At 48.7% G+C, this 16,121-nt stretch overlaps 3 protein-coding genes across 7 annotated transcripts; 1 reads left to right on the forward strand and 2 right to left on the reverse strand.

The window, feature by feature from the left end:
• Nucleotides 1-489: 489 nt before the first annotated feature.
• Nucleotides 490-6,483, reverse strand: LOC147131714 (uncharacterized). Its single transcript, XM_086014268.1, has 2 exons — nt 1,355-6,483; nt 490-799 (listed from the first exon to the last, which is right to left on the reverse strand). Exons 1-2 carry the CDS (start codon nt 1,474-1,476, stop codon nt 619-621), a joined length of 303 nt encoding a protein of 100 aa, XP_085870394.1. The 5' UTR covers nt 1,477-6,483; the 3' UTR covers nt 490-618.
• Nucleotides 1,418-9,833, forward strand: kat2b (K(lysine) acetyltransferase 2B). 4 transcript variants are annotated; one of them, XM_086014261.1, is made up of 18 exons: nt 1,419-1,903; nt 2,641-2,824; nt 2,907-3,052; nt 3,730-3,816; nt 3,902-4,083; nt 4,222-4,413; nt 4,489-4,592; nt 4,820-4,945; nt 5,013-5,149; nt 5,269-5,477; nt 5,572-5,698; nt 5,785-5,895; nt 5,957-6,100; nt 6,253-6,367; nt 6,443-6,473; nt 6,539-6,602; nt 6,669-6,753; nt 9,216-9,833. In XM_086014261.1, the coding sequence occupies exons 1-18, from the start codon at nt 1,703-1,705 to the stop codon at nt 9,407-9,409; spliced, it is 2,439 nt and encodes an 812-aa protein (XP_085870387.1). In that variant the 5' UTR covers nt 1,419-1,702; the 3' UTR covers nt 9,410-9,833. The 4 variants fall into 4 exon arrangements, with proteins under 4 accessions (XP_085870386.1, XP_085870387.1, XP_085870388.1 ...); XM_086014262.1 differs by having other exon boundaries at nt 5,016-5,149; XM_086014263.1 differs by having other exon boundaries at nt 1,764-1,903; nt 2,321-2,824.
• A 797-nt stretch (nt 9,834-10,630) lies between these two features.
• On the reverse strand, nt 10,631-15,818 carry sgo1 (shugoshin 1). 2 transcript variants are annotated; one of them, XM_086014267.1, is made up of 10 exons: nt 15,637-15,818; nt 15,318-15,469; nt 14,461-14,660; nt 14,335-14,381; nt 14,196-14,248; nt 12,353-13,054; nt 12,166-12,270; nt 11,457-11,645; nt 11,163-11,346; nt 10,631-11,039 (listed from the first exon to the last, which is right to left on the reverse strand). In XM_086014267.1, the coding sequence occupies exons 2-10, from the start codon at nt 15,463-15,465 to the stop codon at nt 10,883-10,885; spliced, it is 1,785 nt and encodes a 594-aa protein (XP_085870393.1). In that variant the 5' UTR covers nt 15,466-15,469; nt 15,637-15,818; the 3' UTR covers nt 10,631-10,882. The 2 variants fall into 2 exon arrangements, with proteins under 2 accessions (XP_085870393.1, XP_085870392.1); XM_086014266.1 differs by having other exon boundaries at nt 15,318-15,494; nt 15,633-15,817.
• Nucleotides 15,819-16,121: the final 303 nt, after the last annotated feature.

Raw genomic sequence — 16,121 nt, forward strand, 5'->3', positions numbered from 1 at the left:
TAACAAGTTCATTTGATATATTTTTGGATAAGGAAAATGAAAAGAGTTGTCATTTTCGTGTACCTACGGCTTTGCTAGCCAGAGTTAGCTAGGGGGTGCTGTTTCCGGCAACGCATTGCCTGGAATTGCACCCCCGCCCCCCCCACAAAAAATTCTGTTCTGTTGGCCCCGCGAAGTCATGCTTTTCATTGAATGAAACTAAACCTAACCCTGAACTAAATGAAAACTAATGACGCGCCACCTTCAATGTGTGCAGGCTCCCACGGCCAGGAATTTGGTTTTCAGGGAGAACTACTTTGGCACAACACCGGACTTCGTTACTCAAGCTAAACAATCATTTGGAAACAATGCTACACAGGCTCTTCCGCTATTTTTAATGAAAAACCACTTTTTGTTCAACTTTCTGCTCAGTGGCGTGCTGTGGCATTTTTTCCCTTAAGTTGAGAAATGTGCCCCAGCTCATGAAAAGGTCATGAAACTCAAAAAAAATCACATCGCAATTTTTATTCAAGGATTTGGAAGCTTCACAAGTCGCTCCGGACAAAGACAAAATGAACATCTCAGAAGATTTCATGAAAGCATTGCTGCCTTGCCACGCGGCTCCATAGAAAAAGCCCATCAGGCAGGCAGGCAGGCAGGCGGGCGGGCGGGCAGGAAGGCGGGCGGGCGGGCGGGCAGGAAGGCGGGCGGGCAGGCAGGCAGGCGGGCGGGCAGGCAGTGCACACCCAGTGACAGAGTGGAGGCAAACATCCTCACTGGAGGTTTGGCGCCTTGCTCTCCAAGCGCCACAGCGTCTGGACTGGCGACACACAAAAAAGAAAGATTAGAATAAATCCAACTCTTCTTCACATGCATTGTCATCATTTTGATTCCACATTTGCCTCCAGAGCCAAGAAGCCGTTCACCTTGGAGCATTTGACAGGTGCGAGCGTTCCGTTTCCTGAGCCCTGCCACTCAAATTGGACTTGGGCACCACTTGTTAGAGGTAAGATCAGGCCAAAAAAAAAAATTTGGAGGAAAAGGGGATCGCTACCTGGCTATGATTAAATAACACTACATCGTCTTTAGGCACCAAGTTGTCGCCATCTTCCGGTCAGTAGGAGAAATGTGTCGGGAACTACTTCCGGGAATCCAAAACAAATAGACCATACGTTATTCGATCCGTCCCATGCTATGTTCTATTTTAGTTTCACAAATAAAAATTGGAATATGACTGTAAATCTATTAGCCTTTTCACATCTTTCATCACGATTTTTTCTGACTGCTATTTTCTCATTAAATTCTAAGCTTGATCATCCATCCATCCTTCCATTGAAATATTTCTTCCATTAAATCAATGATTTACGTACTGTACCTTTGGTCTCGTGTGGTCTGGTTCCTGCGGATTGGGCCTCCTCCACCTTGCCGCGGCGGGCGCCCCCCACAGGCGGACCATGGCAGCACTCTCTCGACATGGAAAAGAATGACGAGCGCCATGTCTGATCCTACGCTGGCGGACTAGCGCCGACGGCGGCGAGAGACGCGCTCGGTCTCCGGCGGACGACCACCGCCACCGGCCACCGGCCACCGGCCACCGGCCACCGGCAACCGGCACCGCGGGAGGGGGGCGGGGGGGGGGGGTGGTTTGAGGAGCGGGCGGACGGGGCGGGAGGGGGTTCGCTCCCCCTCCGTCGGGATCGGCCTCCGCCGCCGAGAAGGCACCATGGCCGACAGCGCGGGGATTCAGCAGGGCTCGCCGGCCATCGGCGCCGCAGGCTCGGCTCCGGCCGCTCCGGGCCCCGGGGGCGCCGAGGGCTCCGGCGCCGCCGGAGGCTCCGCGCGGATCAGCGTCAAGAAGGCGCAGCTCCGCTCGTCGCCTCGCCTCAGGAAGCTGGAGAAGCTCGGCGTTTATTCGTCCTGCAAGGTGGGCTTCGTATCGACATGACCATTATTGTTATCATCCTCATCCGAGGCGGCTTGTCTTTACTTTTCGCGCATTTTGTTGCCTTCGATGGTTTCTACCGCCCTGGCTGCAAATTCGTGGGAGCCATTACTGCGCTGCACGTTGGCATGCACGTTTGTGCAACAGCACGGACAGAAAATATAGCTTTATTTTTTCTGGTTTGGACCAGTGTTCCCAACGCGGGCCTTCCTCCTGCAGGCTTGCTTTTGTAGGTGGGGCGGATGTAAACATTGGGGGAAAAGGGGCAAAAAAGGGCTTTGGGGAGCTTCCTAGCTGGAGTGCTTTCGAGCGCCTCCGCTATTCCTTGCAAATAAAACGTTGAGGAGTCGGGCGATGATCATTGGGAGCTTTTTGCAGACACGGCCTTTGTTTTGACAGGGTGACAGCTGCTGGCAAGGCGAGGGGGCGGAGTTTGTTGTTGTTTCCATGAGCATGCGCACTAGCACCTCCCAGCTGACACTGACAGGACTCAACATGTTGACCGGGGCGCCGCCCCTTTGGAAAGACTGCTCCAATTACAGCAAGAAAAAAACGGCATCATGCTGAGCAGTTGCGAGTTATTCCAGGAAAGGAGTCACAATCAGACAAATGTTGTTCGCGAAGTTTGTCTGAAAGATTTTTTTTTTTTCTTTCATGAACAAAAAAAGGTTGTTTAGTCCATGTCTCCCATGTGCGTTTGCTGTGTTTTGGTTGAGCAGGCGGAGGGGGCGTGCAAGTGCAACGGCTGGAAGAGTCAGAACCCGCCGGCCACGCCGCCGCGCAGCGAGCAGCCGCAGCCGCAGCCGCAGCCGCAGCCGCAGCAGCAGCAGCAGCCGCAGCAGCAGCAGCAGCCCGTCGCCGGCAACCTGCGCCAGCCCTGCCGCAGCTGCTTGCACGCTTTGGGTGCGTTTGGCCAAAACGCCTAGGCCCAAATGCGTCCGTCATGTAACGTGTTTCTTTTTTTTTTTTTTTTTTTGCTTTTTAGGGGATCACGTGAGCCACCTGGAGCGCGTCCCCGAAGATGAGATCAACCGCCTGCTGGGCATGGTGCTGGATGTGGAGTACTTGTACACGTGCGTGCACAAGGAGGAGGACGCTGACACCAAGCAGGTCTACTTCTCCCTCTTCAAAGTAAGCGCGCAAAAAGCGACCATCGCACGGGGGCTTAAGACCAAAACGTTGGATTTGTCACAAGGGCAATTCAAGAGGGAACTTTATATTTAGGGTGAGAAAAAAATAGGTACAATCGACCCCCTCATACTCGCGGTTTGGCGCCAGCCAATTCTGATTTTATTTCCATATTTTAAAAATATCTGGGGTGTTTTGGTTTTGCCCCCCGCAGCCCCATTTAAACACTAATGTTCAGTGTTTTTCAAAAATATTTTTTGGGGTGGGTTAGATTATTTTTTGCATGCAATGCATATCAATGGGCATCAATTACGTGCAGATTTTCACCATAAATTATTCTAATACAAATAGCAACGGTCGATTTGTTGTATTTTTTTCCTGAATATTGAGTATTTTATCCAAATCAATTGATTGGAGGACATTAAAATTCCAGACACTTGTTTGAAATGAAAAAGTCAATTTTGGGGGTTGGCTTTCATGAGAATGTATTTGGGGAGACGCGTCCGAAATCTGTCAAGAATAATGTTGTTTATTGTCCTTTTGTATTGGTGGGGAATGTTATTAAAAAGTCCGTTTTTTTTGAAGGACATAAAGCTACATTTAATCAAGGCAAAAACGATTAATTTGAGGAAATGTCATTTGCGTTTGACGTGATCGCACTGCGTGCGTTTGTCTGGCAGCTGTTGAGGAAATGCATCCTCCAGATGGGCAAGCCCACGCTGGAAGCGCAGGAGAGTCCGCCCTTCGAGAGACCCGGCATCGAGCAGGTGACCCGGCGTGACCCGAGCCGGCCGAACGGCCAGCGTCCCGCCGATGTTTCTTAACGTACCTCGCGGTCGGCCCGGCCGTCAGGGTGTCAACAACTTTGTCCAGTACAAATTCAGCCACCTGCCGTCCAAAGAGCATCAGACCATCGTGGAGCTGGCCAAGATGTTCCTGAACCAGATCAACTACTGGCAGCTGGAGACGCCGTCGCAGAGGCGGCAGAGACTCCCCAACGACGACGCGGCTGGATACAAGGCCAACTACACCAGGTAGGTAGCCGCGCTCGCGCACGTGGCGTCGGCTCAGAAAGAAGCAAGCGCAGTTGCCGTGACGGCTCCTCATATACGTAGACTTGGACATGGAGTAAAGCCAAAGGGATGTTCCATAGCTATACTTGGTGCGGGCAGGTGGCTGTGCTACTGCAACGTGCCTCAGTTCTGCGACAGCCTGCCGCGCTACGAGACCACGCAGATCTTCGGCCGCACGCTGCTGCGCTCCGTCTTCACCGTCATGCGCAAGCAGCTGCTGGAGCAGGCCAGGCAGGAGAAGGACAAGCTGCCGCCCGAGAAGCGAACGCTCATCCTCACACACTTTCCCAAGTCAGAGCGGCAAAAGTCCAAGCGGCGGCGCGGGCTCCGTGTCGATTGGCTAACGCCGGCCCGCCGCCTTTTCAGGTTCTTGTCCATGCTGGAGGAGGAGGTCTACAGCCACAGCTCGCCCATTTGGAACCAAGACCTCCTGCCAGGGGCACCCGGAGGTCTAATTCCCGTCCATACAGGTGAGCCGCGGCAAATACTCGGTGTGCTCGATGTACCCAAGTCGGTGCGTGCGAGTCACAGTGAACTGCTAAGTTGCATGGCTCACCTAAGGATGGACGTGAGCTTACTCTCTGCAATTCAACAACTACTAATCCGCGCACTGGAAACTTTGAGATTTTTTTTTTTTTTTCTATTTGCACCGAGCCGAGTTTGCCGTTGACCGGGAACCCAATTTTTCCATCTTTAGTTGTCGGTGCGCCCCCGGTGACCAGGCCCTTGCACTACGGCATCAGCCCAGCGTCGTCCGTGGACCTCTCGAGCGGCGCCGTCAGTCCCGCCAGAAAAACATCAACAGTGCTTGAGCGGAGTCCCGGTACGGTATCAAACTGTGTCCTCTGAACGCCTTGCCCACCGCGTTGCAACGCCGCACGTTTTTGTAGCAGCGGGCGAGAAGCGCAAGCCCTCGGAGACCCTGCCCCAAGAGGAGAACAAAAGGCCCAGGGTGGTGGGCGACATCCCCGTGGAGCTCATCAATGAGGTGATGGCCACCGTGGCAGACCCCGCCGCCGTCCCGGAGGTGAGCACCAGGGGGCGCCCTCACAACAAGGATCCAAAAGGACATCTCTGCCACAGTGAAGCAAACCTTTCCTGGTGTTCAGTCTGGTTTTTTTGGGGGGGGGGGTCAACGGTCATCAGACCAGCCTGTTGTCAGCCCACTCGGCCCGCGACGAGGCGGCCCGCCTGGAGGAGCGCCGAGGCGTGATTGAGTTCCACGTCATCGGCAACTCGTTGAACCAGAAGCCCAATAAGAGGATCCTCATGTGGCTGGTGGGCCTGCAGAACGTCTTCTCGCACCAGCTGCCTCGCATGCCCAAGGAGTACATCACGCGCCTCGTCTTTGACCCGTGAGTCGCAGCCCGGTTGTCGCGTCACCGCTCACACGCCCCCCCCCCCCCCCGAACCTTCGTCAGTTCGTTTTGTTTTGGTTTGTTCGCACAGGAAGCACAAGACGCTGTCGCTCATTAAGGACGGCCGCGTGATCGGCGGAATCTGCTTCCGGATGTTTCCTTCTCAAGGCTTCACTGAAATTGTTTTCTGCGCTGTCACCTCCAACGAGCAGGTCAAGGTGCGATGACTCGCCGACGCCGACTTCCGCACATACGGCGCGGACGCGGCCCGCGCGACTATGTGGTCATTGCGGTGTGTTTGCAGGGGTACGGCACGCACCTGATGAACCACCTGAAGGAGTATCACATCAAGCACCACGTCCTCAACTTCCTCACCTACGCCGACGAGTACGCCATCGGATACTTCAAGAAGCAGGTATAGCCTAGCGAGCGGCGCTTGTTAACAAGGGTGGCTAACGGGCCGCCACCTCTCGCAGGGTTTCTCCAAGGATATCAAGGTGCCCAAGGCCAAGTACGTGGGCTACATCAAGGACTACGAGGGAGCCACGCTCATGGGCTGCGAGCTCAACCCCAGCATTCCCTACACCGAGTTCTCCGTCATCATCAAGAAGCAGAAAGAAGTGTGTGTGCGCGCAAGAGCGTGCGTGTTAGCTAGTGTGTGTGTGCATATCATGGCTTTAAACTAGGGTTAGGGTTTCAAAGTAGGGTGTGCCAACCTACGTTAGTGCGTGCGAGATGGCGATGAACGTTCGCGTCCTTCTCCCCGCTTCAGATCGTCAAGAAGCTGATCGAGAGGAAGCAGATCCAGATTCGAAAAGTCTACCCGGGCCTTTCGTGCTTCAAGGACGGCGTCAGGCAGATTCCCATCGAGAGCATCCCCGGCATCCGTGAGTGCGGCATCTTTAGCCCCCTCGCCTGCCGCCTTCCCTCATTTGACCTCTCTTGTGTGCGTGCGTCGGCAGGTGAAACCGGCTGGAAGCCGCCGGCCAAAGGGTGAGTGACGCGAACGCGAGCGGCGCTTTGTGACGCGGGGCTAACATTCGACGCCCTGGCCGCAGGAAGGACGTCAAGGACCCCGAGCAGCTGTACGGCGCACTCAAGACCATCCTGCAGCACGTCAAGGTGACTTGCACACGTGCTGCGTAACACGCAAGCGCGCTTGACTCTCACCGTCGTCTCTGCTATCAGAGTCACCAGAACGCTTGGCCCTTCATGGAACCCGTGAAGAAAACGGAGGCGCCGGGCTACTACCAAGTCATCCGCTTCCCCATGGGTCAGTCGTTTGCACACAACAACACAAGCTCACCGTGGAAGTAGGGCTGCCAAGAATAGTCGACTAATGGCGTCAACGATCAAAATCGTCGACAATTCATTTTAATCGTCGACGCGTCGTTCGTTTATGTATATGTACTTATTTGGCACATTATTTTTCTCTCGAGACTGCCGCCTCCCGCTCTTGTCCCGCTGGCTGTTTTCCTGTCTGCAACGCACATGCGCAGTGATGGTAATCCGGGTGATATCTGATGTAAACAGAAGCATTGTGGGCAAAGTAGTGTCAGGGCTATTTCGTGTTAGCAACAGAGTCCGAAAGTTACGGCGCATTTCACCGAATATACTTACTCGATACAACGCAAACCTGCCTTTCATGGCAGCACGATGGGAATGCCCAATCATTTAAAAAAAAAAAAAAAAAGGAAGGAAGAAAGTTATGGCTTATGCATGATATCATATCTGACATAGGCACAGTTGTGTCCAGAAGCTAGTTGCAGTTAGCATGCACACGTTACGGGGTGTGTTTGATGTAATGCTCCTATTTGGTACACAAACACATCGTAGCATCTTCTATGGGTTAAGCAGCCATTATTCAGTAAACTCGCCTTGATTAACAACCAAAACCGTGTGTTTATGCCCGTGGCGGACATCGAAGCAGGAAGCGCACGCTTGCTTGCTCGCTCTCTCTCTTTCTCACTCGCAATGGAGTGACGCATTCCTGAAGTGGGAAATATCAGCCCTCAACACAAAAACGACATATGTGCCACTCATCGGCATCACATAACAATAAAACCCAGAATTAGGTTTGTTGCAATATACTACGTTATAGTGCAAAAAAAAGGTCTTTTTTTGTTTTGACAGGTGCATACCACATGTTTATTGTGTAAAGTGTAGATCATTTGACTACTTTTAAATGATGCATACTAGTGAAGAAAAACAAAACCTTTTTGATCAAGTTTAAATTAACACAAAATTCAAAACCAATACAAGTGTTTATTCTAGTTTTCTTTTAGCCCAGAGCAAGTACTGTACAAGTACTGTACTTCTTTTTGTATTCATAGATAATTTCACTGTACTAGTGCAACTCTGCAAAGTTTTGGTTCAATTCTAAAGCGCACTAAAGAATTAGAGCTAAAGATTTTAAGGCCAGAGTATCGCCATCAATTTAAGTCTCTCCCTTATTTCTAAACATGCCAGGAAGGAATGATGGCTTAAGTTGCAAAGTTTAATACAAGTTGAATGTACTATCGCCTTAATTGTCTTCATGATTAGTTTGTGCATAAAGAATTCAAGCTGTAAGCGAATGATGCTTATTATAAGAGCAGCAGCTCGCTGCTGCGATTTGCCGCGATTGATATACTATCCAATTAGTCGACTAATGGCGGCTACTGTTAGTGATTAGTCGACTAGTCAAATACCGCATTGGCCCGAATATAAGACGGACGGCCCTGATTATAAGACGACCCCCTCTTTTTCAAGACTCAAGTTTGAAAAAAGTTTTTTGGAACACCAAATTCATTTTTATACGGAAAATAATTACGGTACATCTGAAACAAATGACTCTAACAATATATTTGAGAGAAACGGCACGTCATATTGCCTCATTCAAATCTTAATATCTCAACATTCAAATATGTAAACTAAAGTGCAATCACATTCGTAAATGAATGGCTTTTAGTTTTTGAAACGTAAATAAACCAGTCTATTGTGATCAAACAACAAAATTGCAACAACTGCATTAACCAGTAAAGTGAAGTCTAACTGTGACTGTAGTCTTGAAACCAATCTGAATATGGAAAAAGATTGCAATAGAATAATGCAAACTGGTTTAACTTGGAGAGTAGCTGAGCTCTATCATGACAGAACATTACTCCTCGCAAACAATTATCTGCCTCGCTGTGCTCAGTGTCGCTGTCCTTAGTCCCAACCTCTGGCTCCTCCCATAGCACGTCATCCTCACGTGACAGGGGTTGCTTTGGCCTGCGGACTCGAGTTCAGCATTCGCTTCAATGATATCTGGCGCCATCAAGCGTCGTGAATGGCTATAATGTCTAGACCCCGAATATAAGACTACACCCACTTTTTCAGTCTTATTTCAATGCAAAAAACACCGTCTTATATTCGGGCCAATACGCTAATAGTTTGTGGCAGCCCTACATGGAAGTAAGGCATTCACAACAACAACTCAAGCACAACATAAAACCCCAGCTCCCGACAGCTCGCTCTTTGACCTCCCGGTTGATTCGAAGCACCTGTGTGTGGCTAAAGCCAAACTGTGGCAGTGTTTTTACTTTCCGGATCTGCATTTGCCACCGCCGGTATACTAGTAAGGTGTTTTTTTTTTTGAGGGGCATCGTGTATGGTCACATGTACAGAAAGACATTTGACGCGTGCTAAGGCTTTTTTTTTTTTTTTTTTTTTTTTACGTGCCGCAAACCTGTCCCAACGCGCGTACGGCGCCAGACCTGAAGACGATGAGCGAGCGTCTGAAGAGTCGCTACTACACCACGCGCAAGCTCTTCCTGGCCGACATGCAGCGCGTCTTCACCAACTGCCGCGAGTACAACCCGCCCGAGAGCGAGTACTACAAGTGCGCCAACCTCCTCGAGAAGTTCTTCTACAGCAAGATCAAGGAGGCCGGCCTCATCGACAAGTAGCTTACGTCTTCCGTCGCCACCCTGCCAAAAACGCAGCGGCGGCCGCGTCGCCCTCCTCTTTGCTCTACGTGCATGAAAAATGTACGGAAGGTGGATTTTCTTTCACGTAGGGCAGCCGCGTGACTATCAAAAATTGCACTTTTTCTTCTAATTAACGCAAGCATTTTCCTTTCCGGACTATTTGACTGCTGTCTAACCAATCCAATTAAGTCTTAATTTATTTTCTCTTACCATATATATTTGTGCTGCAGATAGAGATCGACAACTTTATACTTTGTGCAATACTGTGTAGTTTTTCTGTTTTGTATTCAGGAAGAAAAAAACAACAACATTTTTATAAGAGGCGCTCTTTGTACAGTTGGTTTTAACGACGCAGTATTAGTCGCTTTTATAGACGGAATAAAATGTAAAGGCTTGTTGTAAAGAGTGTGTCGTGTTCATTAAGAACCTTTTGTCCGGTCTTTGTACAATCTCAAACTAAAAGAACATTGAAAACTGAAACCTATGATAATCATTACGAAAAAAAAATTATTGGTGGTGGCGGGGGGAGGTTGGCGGCTCCTTATAATCAGTGTTGGTAATTGTGCTCCGATAGGTGAAGTCAATGAGGAACTAAAAAATACAATTTGACATTTTGGATTATGACTAAATGGGTAGCTGCTGAATTTTTTTTTTAAAAACTTCACGACCCATTTTGTAATACAATGTAGCATTTGTGTTATAGTGAAACAAGGCACTCATTTTAAATTGAAAGGAGATACAGTATTTGTTTCTAGGACCAGGAAAAAAAAAAAAAAAAAAAGATTACGGATCGGATAATTGATTCCAATTAGATTTGTTTGCAGCAGTCCTAATTGGTTCACCACGAAAATACATTTGATTGCAAAATGAGACTCATTGTTAAGTGCAAAATGATTGACTTGTTTGTTGAAAAGCTACTCATTTTATTGCAGAGACTCCATTTGGAACAAAATACGCATTCCATAACAAAGGAATATACTCATTTTAAAGAGGAAAATATATGTTGTGCCTCGTTTATTAATGGACTTCATACTACTGTTGCCAATTTAGACTTATAAAGTGAGGCAAAAAAAAACAAAAAAAAAACGTACGTACTCATGTTGTAATTTCCCATGACGTCTTTCTGTTTTGTTTTTTAAATTGTCGATGCTCTTTGCAGTTATTACAAATGAAATGAAGGCTAATCTGAAAATTTGGGAAAAAATAAATAAATGTATATATATATATATATATATATATATATATATATATATATATATATATTAAAATGGACTTTTTGGGGCCTCATTTTGACGTGTCTCATACAATTAACAGTGTCCATATAGAGTTGTGTTAAATTAGAAAGAACAAGGGCAATATCGACTTCCCGTTTTGTACTAATCTCCACATATTTGACCACCAATTTGCTTTTTTTTAACACACTCAGTTGCAAAGACTTTTTGGGGAACAGCATCAGCGACATCCGACAAACGACTCGTTATATTTGCCCAGTTTGTCGTGTGTGCCGGCGGACGCTCGGGACCTCCTGCCTTTCAACTTGGTCTTGAAAATGGGCGAGCCCGGTGGGAGGAATTGCAAGTCGGTGAATTTGTCCCCGCGCCGGAGTTTCCTGTTGAGGAAAGAAGGCGTCGGTCAAACAACATACGTCATTTTCATCCTGCATCTTTTGATCAATACTATTCCAAAATCCAAAGTAGACTTTTGGAGCTTTCGCGAAACGGCGCGAACGTACGCATTTAACGAGGGCTCCTTGTAGTCCACCACCAGGGTGCGCCGGCGCATCCGTGGCGGCGCCGGCGTGGACGAGCACGGCGTTCGGGCGGCGGGGCGGGAGAAGCGGCGGCAGGCTGCGGGTGACAGATTGGTCACGTCACTCAGACTCAAGCCGGCGTGCAGACCGGAGCCGCCCAGCCCACCTGGAGAGACGTGACGTGCACACACTGATTGCCGGGAGAAAAGGAGGCCAGCGCTAACGCCAAGCTAACACCCAGTGGCCAAATGGGTAGCATTGGGAATGACCACATACGTTTCTTGCGCTCGGTCACTGGCCGGTGTTGCCGCCGTAGCGCGTGGTCGGCCGGCGCCGGCGGCGCAGGTTGGCTTTGGCTGAGGGAGTCCCCGAAACGGGAGAGGACGTCATCAATGGTCATGTCAACCTCCGCCAGGCCGCTGACCGAGGGCAAGGGGGCGCCCACCGTGTCCTGCCTCAGAGCTTCTGGGAAGACAAATCATAAAATATTCGCCCGACGCCAGTTGCGCTATACCTTTATCCATTTGCACACCCACTTCGGCCAGAAACTACCGACCGATTGACATACATGCACTTGGGGAGAGCCCCAAAACGGCATGTTTGTTCAACCGTAAACATTGCATTGTATAAGAGCGCAAAAGCCAATTTCAGCACTGAATATTAACTTGTAAAAAGACCACATACACATTCATGGAAGGACCAATAGTACCGATTTGTGAACAAATATGGAATGGACAAAACTTTGACGTAGGATGCGAGTCGACCACAAAAAGTTGCCGACGGCAGCACAATGTTGAGGCATCCGCAAATCCATCCGACTGAATAGATTACTCAATGGAATCATTTATAGGACAATCGACTGACAAAAGGGCGGATAGTGCCAGCCCTAATGACTTAGTGACACACACGTACTTGCGTTCACACCGTAGTCCGTACGGATGCAGCCATGAGCACACGCGACAAGAACAGATGGGTGTCGACTGACCTTGCCGACGCGTTGTCAAGTGAGGACTGTTTGAGAAACTTGATGGGTGGGTGCCATCAACTTCCTGATTGGGTTGCGCCTCCACCTGCCGCCACTTGTGCTCCACTAACGCCGTAAGGGGGAATGCACGGCTACTCATTAACAACGAAAACAAACAGAAATCGCGTCTCATAATGTCCGTGCTGACCGGATTTTGTTGGGCTCCTGTTTGTGTTGGGGGGCCGTCCCCTGCGAGTGGCGATGAACTTGGTGGTCTCGGGGGACACGCACCCCCTCCTGGCCTTCTTCTTCGGCACGTACAGGCCGTCTTCTGAGTCTGAGGACGGCGACAAAGGCGAGCTGGGGTCCGCTGCTGAAGGCTCACCTTCGGGGCGACCTTCGGGGTGGTCCGGCTTGGCCTTGAAGGGCGTGATGTGGACGGCCTCCTCGCAGTCAAAGTCAAAGGTGTCGTTAAAGCCCAGCGAGGTGTTGAGCTGCTGCGGGGGCGGCGCGCGGCGCTCACGGCTCTTGGAGCGCGCCCTGCGCTTTGGGTTCTCCCAGGGTTTTTTTAGGGGCGCTCGCTCGGGCTTGCGTCCTCGTTCGGGGGGCTTGCGCGCGGGCGCCTCCGCTTTGGGCCGTGGCCGTTGGCGGCCGTGTTTGCCAGTATTGACGGGTGGCTCAGAGTCCCGCGTGCCGATGGGATCGTCCACATTCAAAGCCTCCTGGCGTTCTTCGCGCTGCTTGGCGGGTTCCCCCTTGAGCGCCCCCAAGTTCACCTCGCTGATGGAGCGCACGCGGTCCGACCGCCTCCTGAGCTTCCGTTCCCTGTCGCCGCGTCCTTCCCTCGCCATCACCGTAGGAGGCAGCGCCATTTGGACAAAGTCAGGCTGGACGTCCATTTTAGGAGACTCTGCCAATACAAAGTCAAAGGTTGCTATTGTACTGGCAGAGAGTCGGCACGAAATAAATAAATAACATCCATGAGGTGACAACACACAACGCCCAAACATTGGCATCTGCAAATCTGATATTTACAATGGAATTTAACAGTCCTGTGCTAACCCATCTGGTTGTCGTCCGAGCTGATCAAAAGCACCTGGCATGTAGGATGGCTGGATTTCTTGTTATAGGGGGAGTCAACGCAAACATTTTTTTTCTCCCAAGAATATGTTCTATGCAAACCCACTAGTTGAAACAGGACATTCTGATAAATATTGCGTTTGTGGAATAAGTGTTAATCCACTGGTTTTTAGCCATCTCCGGGGGCGGCCATTTTGCCTTCTGTCGACTGAAAATGACATCACAACTGCTCACAACGACCAATCGCGGTCCAGATTCAGAAAACAGGTCAGCCGTGGTCAGTTGTGATGTCATTTTCAGTCGACAGAATACAAAATGGCCGCCCCCAGAGGTGGCTAAAAACGGGTGCATTTTGCTGCTGAACTTATATTCCACAAATGCAAAATGAATCAGAATGCAGTGTTTCAACTAGTGGGCTTGCATAGAACATATTCTTGAAAAAAAATATGCTTGGGTTGACTTCCGCTTGAATACTTGATATGCGGTATTACTAAGCTTTTCTCCGATTAGATAGATGGCTTGGATAAGGAAAACTACTTTCCGCTGAGTGGTAATTGGCCATATCCCAGCATGCGGCAGCCGTGTCAGGTCCCAGCCACAGGCGCAGCGATTTCACACGTGGACGCCCTGAACAGCGAGCTTGTATAGCATGGGTGTCCAAACTCGGTCGTCACTCCAGTGTACCCCCATCCACTCCAATGTACCAGACACAAGACGCACATCGCTTGCGCGCATTTTGGCAACAATGACTGCAAGCTTCACAATTTCATCCTTACGAACATCCTTTTACAAACACCGAATGCTTACATATACCGACACAAATATCCACCGACAAATTTATATACATACACACACACACGCGCACACCCCCCACACACACACACACACACCCACACCCCCCCGCACACACACACACCGACTTACATAAAATAAACCTATTTGCATAAATCTGCATATCTTATTGTGTGTACCTGCACAAATGGGGGAGACCTGACACATCTTGCCCTCGCCGATCTTTTCTCTCCTACACAATTCCAAGCAATCTTTGTTAGAAAATTGAGGTTATTTATTCAAACGACTATGAAAGACGACATTAAAAGAAAATTGTACCTTGGTGACTCCACAACTGCTTCCACGGGCAGGTGTGACGCTTCAGCCTGAATCAAAACACCACATGGATAAATGGCTCATCTGCAAACATTCCTAATGATGGCGGGATGATAATGACATTGTTACCAGTCGAGAGGAAGTGGCGAGGGCCTGCTCCTCCCGGAGCTTCCTCCTGAGCAGCGTCATGTGGATGAAGAGGGACTGCTTCAGCTGCAGGATGATGGCGTTGGCTTGCCGCACCTTCTCCTTCTCTGCCTGCAGCGCCAACGCAAGCGCCGTGTTGTTCTGCTGCACCGCCGCCAGCAGGCCGCCCGGCGCCAAGCTGCCTGAGGCCCGCAACAAAGCCACCAGACATTAACTGATACTGTACTACATGTGAGGAAAACACTTTTTGAAAAACGGGGGAAAGACATGCAATTATAGCATCTTAAAAAGACTACTTTAAAAACGAATTGAATAAAAACAATTAAATCAACGTGCAAATAAATGATATACAACTGTACAGTGCAGTGTTTAATATTAAATATTTGAAATGCTATCCAAATGAAAATAAATTTGTGAAATATCTGATAGAAAAATACTAATATCCTGTATATACTTTTAAAAAAATAAATAAAAATAAAAATCAATATTGTATAAGGAAGAGCTATTAATAAATATTTCATTGTTCATAAGAGTTTAAGTAGACTTATCAAAACACGGAAACAAAATAAAATTATATACATTGAAAGGTGTAAAAAAGCAAGTGTAAATTAGATAAATACAAAAGACATTTTGCATTATGTAAGAAAAACAACAACAAAAAACAAGCTCGAGTAAAAAAGACATTCCTTTTAAATTGCTATAAAAAGATCAAATGTGAAATTGTGTTAAAGAACGCCTAATAAAATGTAAATAACAAATGCAAGCAGTAAACAAACAAAAAATCAATAAAAAAAAAATCCTAACAAAAAGGGGGTAAGGTGAGGAGCGACTGTTGTTACTGGAGCTTTTGTGGGCGAGTCTGCCTCCGGCCCCCCTGCCGTGTGCCGCGGCCCGTGTCAGCTGCTTGTTGCGCATCTCCTTCATTTTGTCCTTAATCTCCTCCAGAGTGTGTCGCGTGGGCTTTTTCTGCACCGGTTCCCTCATCATGGCTCTTTAGCAGCAGCAACAACAAAAGACTACCTGAAAATCATCCAAACGCCTCAACACAAGTTCAATCCCCAAAATGGCTGAAATGACAACAGCAGCTAGACTCGCTAGCTAGCTGTTAGCTTCACGTCAAGCGACCTTCAAAACAGCCAATTTCGACCGAAAACCTACCCCAAGTTGTTTGTATCCACGTCATCCAGTGCTTGCTTGAACAAATGAAAGCGTGTTTTATCCGACCAACAAGAAAAACGTTACATTATTATCGCGGAATCAAGCGATGGAAGCCGTCGCCTCTTCTCACCCTCCGCAAACGAACGTTCGAAATGCGTGCCACGAGCGCTGATTGGGCGCCACGAGAAAAGGCGTCACTTCCGGGGTAAACTGCACGATAGAGGGCGCCTTCGCAGGACGGTGACCCGAAAACTACTGAGAAAATGTTTTGATTTTGTATCATTGAAATATTTTTTTAGTGTGCTTCTATCCCCTTAGTTCTTGTATTCATGTATTGATGGTATAGTTGTATGTATATCAAATGTATTTAAAACGTCATTTACTGTGAATGTTTTCATTTTGAATTCTCTAATCAACATTATAGACTAAATACATATTTTCAAACATGAAATACAATTGAAATATAAATAAAACAAAATATACAA

This window comes from Filicampus tigris, chromosome 18, assembly GCF_054856515.1.
Source record: "Filicampus tigris isolate MCC_2025a chromosome 18, RoL_Ftig_1.0, whole genome shotgun sequence".
Lineage (NCBI taxonomy): Eukaryota > Metazoa > Chordata > Actinopteri > Syngnathiformes > Syngnathidae > Filicampus > Filicampus tigris.

Bases quoted from the DNA above. Each gene is read 5' to 3' on its own strand.
- LOC147131714 (XM_086014268.1), bottom strand. From the start codon at position 1,476: ATGGCGCTCGTCATTCTTTTCCATGTCGAGAGAGTGCTGCCATGGTCC. The intron at 800-1,354 runs GTACAGTACGTA...GTGTGTCGCCAG, and splicing joins CAGACCACACGAGACCAAAG to TCCAGACGCTGTGGCGCTTG.
- kat2b (XM_086014260.1), top strand. From the start codon at position 1,703: ATGGCCGACAGCGCGGGGATTCAGCAGGGCTCGCCGGCCATCGGCGCC. The intron at 4,946-5,015 runs GTACGGTATCAA...TTTTTGTAGCAG, and splicing joins AGTGCTTGAGCGGAGTCCCG to CGGGCGAGAAGCGCAAGCCC. The intron at 6,101-6,252 runs GTGTGTGTGCGC...TCCCCGCTTCAG, and splicing joins TCATCAAGAAGCAGAAAGAA to ATCGTCAAGAAGCTGATCGA.
- sgo1 (XM_086014267.1), bottom strand. From the start codon at position 15,465: ATGATGAGGGAACCGGTGCAGAAAAAGCCCACGCGACACACTCTGGAG. The intron at 14,661-15,317 runs GTAACAACAGTC...TGCGGGCCTCAG, and splicing joins ACTCGCCCACAAAAGCTCCA to GCAGCTTGGCGCCGGGCGGC. The intron at 13,055-14,195 runs GTACACACAATA...TTGTATTGGCAG, and splicing joins GGTCTCCCCCATTTGTGCAG to AGTCTCCTAAAATGGACGTC.